General features: G+C 48.0%; 1 protein-coding gene across 2 annotated transcripts; it reads right to left on the bottom strand.

Annotated features, from left to right (window-relative positions):
• Nucleotides 1–101: 101 nt before the first annotated feature.
• Nucleotides 102–9,789, bottom strand: LOC144161843 (uncharacterized). Of its 2 annotated transcripts, none has more exons than XM_077692432.1 (6): nt 9,682–9,789; nt 7,250–7,339; nt 5,645–5,809; nt 4,751–4,986; nt 4,339–4,480; nt 102–395 (listed from the first exon to the last, which is right to left on the bottom strand). In XM_077692432.1, the coding sequence occupies exons 1-6, from the start codon at nt 9,766–9,768 to the stop codon at nt 318–320; spliced, it is 798 nt and encodes a 265-aa protein (XP_077548558.1). In that variant the 5' UTR covers nt 9,769–9,789; the 3' UTR covers nt 102–317. The 2 variants fall into 2 exon arrangements, with proteins under 2 accessions (XP_077548558.1, XP_077548559.1); XM_077692433.1 differs by having other exon boundaries at nt 5,645–5,701.
• Nucleotides 9,790–10,258: the final 469 nt, after the last annotated feature.

Raw genomic sequence — 10,258 nt, 5'->3', positions numbered from 1 at the left:
CTTTGACAATGTTGAAGAAGCGGGGGCGGGGACCGCGGGACATGAATGAATGAATGAATGAATGAATGAATGAAAACTCAGGGCAGATTAACGCCAAGGAGCGTAAGTGTCTTTATTGCTGCGTACACAATAGTGAAATTCTATGAGAGATGCAACAACTAGCAAACGCCATTTAACAAACCAGTCACAAAAAATTCCAAAGAAATCTCGACATAAAAACAAAGCCAAAGAAAACAAACCAAGATGGCAGTAAAGGAGACGTAAGAAAGAAGTCTGCCCGCAGTCGTTGTGTGCAGACCTTAGGTCACCCGGCAGGTTCAGTCTGAGAAGTCTCCAATGGGTCCATCCAGATGGAACTTGTCGGCGAACTCCTTACAGATTTCTTTGGCTCTCTCCTGAGCGGCAACAGAGATGAAAGAACAAACATATATTGAATAAAGCCAACACAGCTAAAACATTAGTTAACATCCATACGTCCCTTTGGCAGTAAGCTTATGCCATGCAATACCATTGATTTTCAGTTTAAAAAGGCGTACTCTCTCACGGAGACTATCTACATTCTACGCAGAGCGGCTGTGGCTGGTTTCAAGTACTCCAACTAGCCCTTTTTGAGAATGTAAAGTGGAACAAGCGCCGACAACAGTGAGCACAAGAACGTGGTTTCAAAGAAGTTTGCTCGGTACGAGAAAGCAAAGTAGATGCCATGAAAAAACATGGCGTGTCTTTGCGGCCGCTTTCCTCATTAGGTGGCTGTACTCAACCCACCCGACGTTTGCCCCTTTATGTCTGCCAGCTCTATGTCTTAGTGTTGCATACTTTTAATGAAGGGACAGACAGTAGCAAGGCTCAGCAACTTCATTGCGTAACGGCAGATGGAAAATGAATCCATTTGTCATTGCATACATTGATGTGGAACTAAGTGAAAGTGATACAAAATGCCACAGCCTAGACTATGAGGATCGTGCCCCTGAACACTCCCGAGTATTGGGTTTTCTCCAAGAGGAAGATTTTCGCTGAACGGGGGTCTAGGCTCATGCCCTCTCCCTCGTCATTTTAGACGGGTGCAAATAAAAGTTATTTCTCCCTTTCTCTCGCTGGGGCGAAATTCACAAAGAGCGCACGCAAATGATTAGAAGGCAGCGTTCACTACAATTATAATGTAGGCGGCATATCTGTGCTGACTATCATAACGGGCATGACAGTTTGTAGGCGGCGCAGCTTGATTTTTTCTATCATTAACAATAAAATTTTCAGTTTAAACACGAATTACACATCTCTGCAGTTATCATCAAAAGTGGCAAATCCATCTCTTACCCACCACCCCTGGCTGCCATCGTTGTATAAAAAGACATTTCGCATTGGTGCACATGGCGCTGATGTAGGTTTATTAATAAAGATAGAATTGGGGGGAAAAGTCCTTATTCCTGAGGCACTGGGCTTCGCATTTGATGGAAGCATTAACTGGTCAGCAGTAGGTATAACTAAGCAGCGGCTAGAGCATTGGTGGAAAAAAGCATGGAGGAAGTCGATAAAGTGTCATCCCAGCCAGGGGTAGCGGCAGGGCAAAATTAAAAAGAAATATGAGTTGAGGGTTAACTAAATTTCAATTGCTAAGATAGGCAAGATGGCGCATGCCGGTACCCTGATTAAAAAGGGAAGCCTCTAATCATCATCATCATCAACATAATCATTATCATAATGTTGAGGAGCACGTCAATTCCACGAGGCAGGAAGCCCCAACCCAAAGTACTCTCTTCTGAGAAGACATTGAAAGTAGGTGCTACTGAAACTTTGCCCGAGCCTGATGCTCACGTCTGATGCTAGTATAAACTTACGATATTGTATTGCCGCAGCTCATTGCGCTTTCGGAAAATTACTCTTGCAAGTCTTTTAGCTCGAAGGAAGGCCCAGATGCCAAAAAGGGTGAAGGGAATGTCGGTAAACGTGGGTGTTGTTGGTGGAATAATTTATCGCGAGTGAAAGGGTGTTCGTACTCGAAAACGCGAGAATGCCTCAGAGCGGGGCTTCTGCGGCTGCTCCTGTCCTGCAGGCCCAGACCACCAACTGTTGCTGGTCCTCGGAGTTTCAGCTGCACTGCGCGGCCTCCCGCTGCTCGAAAATGGGGGTGCGGACAATGCGTACGGGTGACGTGTTCTGGCTAACAAGAAAGCTTTGGACAAGCAGGAGCTTCAAAAAGTCAAGAGGGCGTCTGTGGGTCAATGGGATGTCTTCGGAAGCACTTCTGGAGCTGCTGTGGTGGGGTGAACGTATGCCTAACCAGTGGTTTCTTCCCCTCTCGCGCATTTTTTACATTGTTCGCGTGCTCCCTTAACCTACCGTTTACGCATCTCCCAGTTTGGCCCGCGTACACTTTTTTGAACTTTAGAGAAGTTTGATAAATTGAGCTTGGTTTGGTAAACTGGTTTGGTAAACTTGGTTTGATAAACTGTTTGGTAAACTGGTAAAGAAATTTGGTAAACTGTGCTACGCTTTGGTAAATTATGGTAAAAGTGTACGTGGGCCAGACTGGGTGGTGTGTCAACGATAGGTTGAGGGAGCACGTGAAGAATAAAAAAATGTGCGAGAGGAGAAAGATGCGGAAGGTTTTTTTGGCAAGCCAATGTTTGAAGTGTAACGATTGTTCACCAAAGTTGCAAAACACTTCCATCATTAGCAAGTGGAAAAAACTACTGTCACGGGAAATTATGGCATCGGAACAAAGTCTAATGCTTGGTGAGGCATGCGTCAGCGTGGCCTCAATCACATTGTCTCAAAAAGAAATAGAATTTCCACGCATGCGCAGATGAGTCACTGACTGAACGGTTATCTATATAATGTGCTTCATTTGCATTTAAACTTGTTGGAAGTTCAGCGCAGTCCGTGCCGATCTCTCTCTGCCGTTGTTTCCTTTTCGCGCTGGTTTCAAAGCGAAGCTTCAATGTCCTGACTGGCGCCGTCGTACGCCATTACGCTCTGCAGAAACATCAACTTTCTCTCACGATGATGGTGAATGACCGCGGGTGAAGTGATAGAAAAAGAATTCTTCCGTGGTTAAAATCAAACCTGCGCTCCGCGCGTTACGAATCCGGAGTCTGTCCGACTGTACCATTTCGGCATGGTCGAAGCCGACGCCAAGCAGCAGGTACCGATTCGCGCCGTACACACCAAACCCAGACGTTGCGCCTCTAGTGCACACCCGGGACTTGCTGTGGGTGTAGAAATAAAAGTGGTGCGTCCGTCTAGAGTAGCTAAAACGGACGATTGGGTGAGTTGCTACATATTGTAATGGGGCATAGCGGTGGGCAATGCCACTCAGCGCCATTACAAAGACCAGCGACGACGACGACAAAGAAGGGGCTGGCGTTCCCTGCGCTGGCTATGTGATCGTCATCTTGTACATACTGTAAATAGCCATTCATCAATCTTCGCCACAGTTCGTGTCATCTGTCGTGCCGCCACGTTACAGTATTCATAGTAACAGCGCAAACAGCCTAATCAAGGAGTCACGCGACGCTCCCGCCCTCTCCAGTGTTCACGTGCTAATTTAGTGTTTCCTTCTTTTTCCTTGTTGTAGTTTTTGCCCCTGTGTGTATAAAAACCACCAGCATTTGCAATGAAAATCGGTTGTTAGTCAGCGCTGTGTTTGTGTCCTCTTCTTTTTGTCTCCTGTTATTTGCGCTGTTACTATGAAGACTCTAGAGTAGAACATGCAATGTGGGGTTGGCCAACCAATGAATCCATCACGAAAAAGCTTCGCGTTCAACCACCGCCATAGTTAGACAGATGGGCGCATGATATTTTTCTGTGATCATGTACCAACAAGTACAGTTTTCCACATTAATAAGCCATCAGGGACGTGTCCTCGGGTGCACGCGGTTACGGAGCTCCTGTCCCCGGATCCCACCCTATACGTGCAGCGTCAATCGCTCAGGTAAGGACATTTATTTTAAGTCGTATGCGCCAGGTGCTGGTACAGATGAAAAACCCATCGGAACGGCTTGGCGCGAGACGAGAGCGTGTCCGAACTGTGCCTGGGCAGTAGGTACTTCAGTACCGCTATTGTTTCTCCATCGTCTGGGTTACCTTTCAGTTTCAATCAGTTAACTCCGGTATCGTTCGGTGGAGGAGCCGGGGCATTTGATAGTTCGGACAGCATCCGTGTGCTGTCCTTGTCGACAGTTCCTCAGCAGCCATTACGATCTGTCTTATACCAAGCGGTCGTATAAGGTATGCCTGCAGTTTTTTCGATATCAACTATTGCACACTGCACGAAACCATGAACATGTCATGTTGACAATGTTCCCGTCCCCAATTCCCATGATGAGCTAGAGTACCTACCGGACCGTACTTCTCGACCAGGGCCCGCTTCATGACCCGCGTGTACTCCACCGCTCGTTCGCTCACCGTCGCGTTGTCGGTCTTGCGGTTCAAGCCGGGAACGACCGTTCGCAGACCCGAGAAGGCGTCCGTCAAGCGAGCCCTGCATCCGCCAAGCATCCGTCAAGCGAGGCATCCGTCAAGCGAGAACAGGTGAAAGCGGACCAATTCGCCATTTTAAGCCTGTGGACGGTGCGTTTAGAAACAAACAAAAAGGCGTGGTTGGCTAGATGAAAGGTCAACAGTGAAGTTATTGCTGGCGTGGAATGCTTCTACAAAAGAGTGACATGCCCTCTTGTAAAATGCACAAACTTGCAGGCGTTAGGGACACGGAATACAAAGTCACTGGCACAAAATGGTTGTGGCACCCTACCTCCTCTTGCGCTCCTTTTGGTTGTGTCGGTCTCGCTGCTGGCGCATACCGTCGGCCTTTGCGTTTGCTGCGCCGTGGGCCTCCACGGACGGGCCGCCGGCAGCAGCACCCGCGCGCCCGGCTTCGGGTGGTGCCACGTGACCAAAGCCCTGTGGTTGCCAGGTGCCCACAGCGTTGCCGCTTGTCAGACCAAGGCCACCAGCAGCAGCGGCATCGGAGTCAGAACGGTGAGGTGCCTGCATACCGCGCATGCGCCCTGAATTCGAGGCCCAGCCTTATTCTCTTTATCCACAGTGTTCAAACCGCAGGGGTTGCCACATTCTCCCCATCATGCCATCCCGCATGCACCTGATGACCCTTTCCCAAAACTCGTTGCCCTCGCTAACCGAGCTTGTGCCTACAAGAGCAGCGATTGCATTCCTGGATTGCTAAAACAACACCTCCGGGGTCCAGGAAATAAAAAAAAAACAAAGCCGCTATGCAATATTTTATGCTTAGCATTCTTTGCGGAGTACCCCCACATCCAGGAACGTGTAACGCCCTGCATTTCCACAAGAATGCAGATTTTCTGAAAGTTCCACCTGTAAGCGTTATAATAGCGTAAATGGAGATAACTGGTCGGACAGGAATTAGAAAAGCAAAAAAAACATTCACTGTAAAGAACTCGCACTCAAGACAAGCGGCATCGACGCATTAGTAGACAATTCTCAGAATTTCTGAAGAATTTTCCGGCTTGCACGCACTTTCCGCATTTCAAATAGGGCCACAAGAGGGGAAATTCGTCATGGCCATCTTGAGTATTACAAGTAGAATGCTAGGAAAGAACTCTGACCTCTCTGCAATGCTTCGCGTGATACTGAAATGGCGACGCCCATCTAATCGCTCTATACTCACTTGAGGGGGGACAGAGGAGTAGGGCGTCCAGGTGGCCGCGCGTGGTCGTAGCATCACCTGAGGGTTGGGCTGCTGGAAAGAGCGATGCTGCGCCACCACGTAGACAGGTGCAGGGACTGGCCACAGCGTGGAGTACACAGGGCTGAAGGCAACGGCCAATGGCGGCTGCGCAAATAAGCTTGTACTCAGCGCTAGCTTTTTTAGAGAAGGAGGCTGAAACACAACATCCCAGTCAAACAAAAAAAAAATTGTAAACTGAATAGTGGCAACGGGTAAATATTCTTCACGCGTGCCCGCTTTCTTTATGTGGTTCGAGAACGGTTTTCGAGATTCGCTTCATGACTTTTAGCGAGTAGCATGTTAATCGGGTCCGTGACCTCCGAAGATATTACAAATGCAATTGTCTATAACAACGATGATACTTTGAGATGAAGACCTTAAGGGGCAAGCGATTATGATGATTACGAGTCCAGCGATACGAGTGTAAATCCCAATAAGAATGAATTACCACGGCAGAAGCCTACGGTTTGTCTCTGCTAGCCCACCACATATTCTAAAATTAAACTATGCTGTTTGGGAATGTATAGCATTGATTGCTACAGCCATATTAAACATGACTTCCAAATGAGGACAGCGGCATTACGCTAGAGAAATTGTCCATCCTTTTTTTTGTATAGCGTTCGTTGAAGCACTCCCCATTACATAATTCGTTCTGTCAAGGACCGAGTTTGCCGCCATGGTCAGGTGTTATGGGTAATTTGGCTATGAGGCTAATCCAGTCATGTGCATTTACAGCCGGCGACATCAGAAATTTTACGTGCATGTTGTGGGCGGCTGATCCTCGCCACGTGGTCTGCCGTCAGCCCCCCTTTACTTTGTCATAACCTAAAACCCACGTTTGCCTTGTCTTGCGAGCTTGAGGTTTTCCTTCAGAAAGATGTGACCAGCTGTTTCCTTGCGGAGGCGATACGCCGAATACGTGTAGCGGGTATTATACGCGAAAAAATCTTAGAACACATAACCACTTCTTACTGATCGTGATCGCGAAGCATGATTGGAGGGCTCAACGCCAGATACGCCTTCTTTTGCCACCCATATGTTTGAAGGGCTCTGATATGTTTCCACTGGAGATGGCGCGCTTTGCGATTCACCCTAACACTTTCGAATGGCTTCGATCTGTGTCCTACGCGTTGCGCCGCAGCTGGTTAATGCCGCCGTGCAATGGGAGAGTTGACGACGACGGGGAATTTCGCTGCTTGTTCATACCCTCCCTTCATCTGCGGTGTAATGGCCGGGACATCTACTGTTCGCGACTGCCACCCTTGCGTCCCGCATTACTGCCGGAAGTCGTGACGCAGTTTCCGAGCACGAAGCAACGAATCAAATGAAATAGAATTCGAATACGTCATCAGGTCTCTCCTTGATATAAAGCTTCTAAATATGAATGAATCAAACTTAAGTTCGTACGCTCCCTCTTCGAAGACAGAAAGCTTTAACGACTACTGAAGAGGCTAGCACGACTAACGGCAGGCTTGTCACTTCAAATCCACATGCTTCAGCAAACCGGGTGAGCCAACAAACGAATGCGTCCAAGCCGTTTCTTACCTCAGTGTTTTCAGTGGCCGGGTGGGTCAACAGTTCCTGCGACCGGGCAGGACTCAGTTCTTCGGTCACAGCTGGTATTTGCGGAGGCCCCTGAATGTTTGAAACAGAACAATTACAAAAAATTTATATACAGCTGCATTTAATGACCTGGCACATATATCTGTTGTACGAGGAGCAAGTTCAGACAAAGTGCGACCAGTCGCCGAATGGCACCGTCAGCACCGCGCCGACGCCCGTCACCGAAAGAAACAGCAACACTACGCTCGCGAGAGGTCGTTTCGGCAAAAGTTCCTCGAAGATAAATTCTGAATGTCGTGTAACGGATGTGGCCGACTGAGGTTGCGGTCTGTCGTCAAAAAAGCGCAGTAGAACCACTTGTTGAGTCGTCCACAAGCTGAGCTGGTGCATCATATTTTACTAACGTGGCACAGCCCAAACATTCTGTAACAAAACAGCTCAGACCAGTGTAGACGTCTTGAGTGTCACTTTTGAACGGCACTGAGACCAATTTACGATGTTAGTATTACTACACAGTTCGCTTCATTTGCTCTGTTGTTACTTGAACTATAGAAGTGTAACTCGAAAAATTAGGACATTGTAATTTGTCTTTGTCTGCATTCACTGTATTCTTTTTTGCGATTATATACCGAGTGTCCCGGTGCAGTGTCAACTATAGGACCCTCGTCTATATATCTACTCATGTAACCGTCTTCTTTTAGAAGAGTAAAGAAACTTTCGTCTTCTTTATCTTGTTCAACAGAATACTCTGGGTGAAATATAAGCGGCCTGGGACGAGTGAAATATATATTCAACTTGACCTCATTTATCCCGCCGATGGAACAAACAGCAATCGGAGCGTAGCACGGCAAATGTCCACCAGCCTGACATCACTCCGTGGTAGTGAACAGAAGTGACGTGGCCATGTGCCAACAACGCTCGTCTGAAACTGCTGACGTCACGTCACACGCCCGGCGGGGTGAGCTGCGACTGGGCGTTGGCGCGTTCACGAGCTGATGCACCTGTCCAGAGGCGTAACCGCTTTCCAGAAAGTCCCTCTTGCTAAACATAAAGTTCCGCACGCGGGGAAGGACCCAAGAGTATAGCCCAGAACCGCAATAGAAGCCGGAATCAGGACTTATTCAGAGCGGTCACCAAATTTCCGCCGCTATGGTAGGCCTATATAAGCGCCTTCAGGCAGCTCAGCTGCTCAGCTCCGACGGCGGGGCGGTTGAAACAACGTTATCACCGGCCTCCAGATTGTTTAGACGCCTGCACAAAACGGTGAGATCACACCGTGGTTTTGTCATACGCGCTATCAGAATCGGAAGCGGAGGAAACCGCGAAACGGACCATTTTCAGGCCGTTTAATGTAAATAATTATCGCGCGCTCAGGTATTTACAGTGCCGTTTCAGTTTCGCGAGACCATTAGGCATCATATAAAAGCAATAAAAAATAAAAATAAAATATTGGTGTCAGTAATCCTTTAAATTTAGAGCAGTTTAATAGTTGTGATTAAATTAGTTTACAGTAAAAAAAGGAGCACACGATAATGGCGGAAGGCGTTGCGTTAGATAAGACGGTATACGACAGCACAGGCTACGCTCATGTGTAACGCGTGTAGCACGTGCAGAGGCTCTTCACAGATGGTAAAACTTCTTGCCTCTCTTGCAGCAACAAATTCCGCTATCTCAAGTGGGCGGCGTATCTGTCCCACTAGAACGAAATAATCGAGAGCTGCATTTCTTCTACAATCGCGGTCACGGCAATAAAGCGTTTGTGCACGGCGGGCAGTTTGAAATCTTTGGTCAAATACTAAGCTTTCCAGTCGTCGCAAACATGCCTTCACGCAACGCGTCTGACAATACGTGCAAATGAACTGCCAGAAGAGTTCCTGCATGGTTCTCACAGTGATGTAAAATTTTTATGGCTAGCAAATAAAAAAAATATACGGTGTTCGTGTGCTCCTCCGGCACAACCCCAAGCGTATGCGGGAAAAAAAAACCAGGTTGGAGAGGAGTTTTAAGTAAGGGAAGAGACATCGGCTGGGTTTATCCCAACCGAGTGTGCACGCAGCGAACTCCAGCGATCACGGCGGGCGGTGCCTGCCTCGCAGCGTCAACGTGGAAAGGGAAAACGCCGTCCGCACGTCACATTTTCTCCGGTTAACGACCTCGGGTAAAGTTATGAGTGTATTTTTCAAGAATTCCCCCTTCTTCTCTATTTCAATCGCGACGTAATGGCCCTTGCAAGGCGTCTGACCAATGACGTGCGCAGAAAACGACACCCCGCCTTGTCTGTGTCGCGTCACACCTGATCGTCTGATTTCAGCCAATCAGGGCTCACTCGAAAGAGGCACTTGGGAATGGACACCAAATGGCCGAAACTGAACATTCCTGCCTGCACGCAGTGCGTGGGCGGACTGTTTTCTCACCCGTGGCTCGCTTCTCGGGACATTTTCCCGCGCATCTCCGCAGCTCGTCTCGCCGCCGTGTGAGTCGACGTGCGGCTGGTCATCCATGTTGCCACGTCCCGAACCTGGTCTGAAAAGGATGCCAATGATTTGACTTAGAGAAAACACCTTTTCTTGGTACACATGTAAAAAAACATTAAACCGCGCGATATGAAGCTACAATATCAAAAGTATTCTCATGGATTTAGCAGATTCGAAGAAAAATATCCCCCCTTCACTGACTGAACGTCGCGTCCGCTGATGTTAAGAGCGAAGCTGCCTGGCGATCCCTAATCGCAAGGATAGGATTTATAGAACTTCTCAAAGCTAGCACATGGATGCTCGTTTTTCGCCAATCCATTTTTGTCGTGTGCCACTACTCGCGCCACCTACTAAAACCTTTTGTTACTTTTGAACTCGGACCAGGGCCACGAGGGGGCGCCGCGAACGCTTTTTTTGTTTTTCACAGCGTAATATTTTTACTTGCTATCTCAAAAGTTATGCAGCCACGCATTTTGTTTTAACATAACAATTTTATTTCATTTTTATTTATACATAC

The sequence above is a fragment of the Haemaphysalis longicornis genome, unplaced genomic scaffold, assembly GCF_048455015.1.
Source record: "Haemaphysalis longicornis isolate Haplotype H1 unplaced genomic scaffold, Haemaphysalis longicornis Haplotype H1 scaffold_12, whole genome shotgun sequence".
In the NCBI taxonomy this organism is placed as follows: Eukaryota; Metazoa; Arthropoda; class Arachnida; order Ixodida; family Ixodidae; genus Haemaphysalis; species Haemaphysalis longicornis.
Note: the sequence above shows the minus strand (reverse complement) of the source record. Positions and strands in the feature narration are given on the sequence as shown.

Coding starts and splice junctions, on each gene's coding strand:
- LOC144161843 (XM_077692432.1), bottom strand. CDS start 9,768: ATGGATGACCAGCCGCACGTCGACTCACACGGCGGCGAGACGAGCTGC. Junction 7,340..9,681: donor TCCCGAGAAGCGAGCCACGG/GTGAGAAAACAG, acceptor TCAAACATTCAG/GGGCCTCCGCAAATACCAGC. Junction 5,810..7,249: donor CGGCCACTGAAAACACTGAG/GTAAGAAACGGC, acceptor TTATTTGCGCAG/CCGCCATTGGCCGTTGCCTT.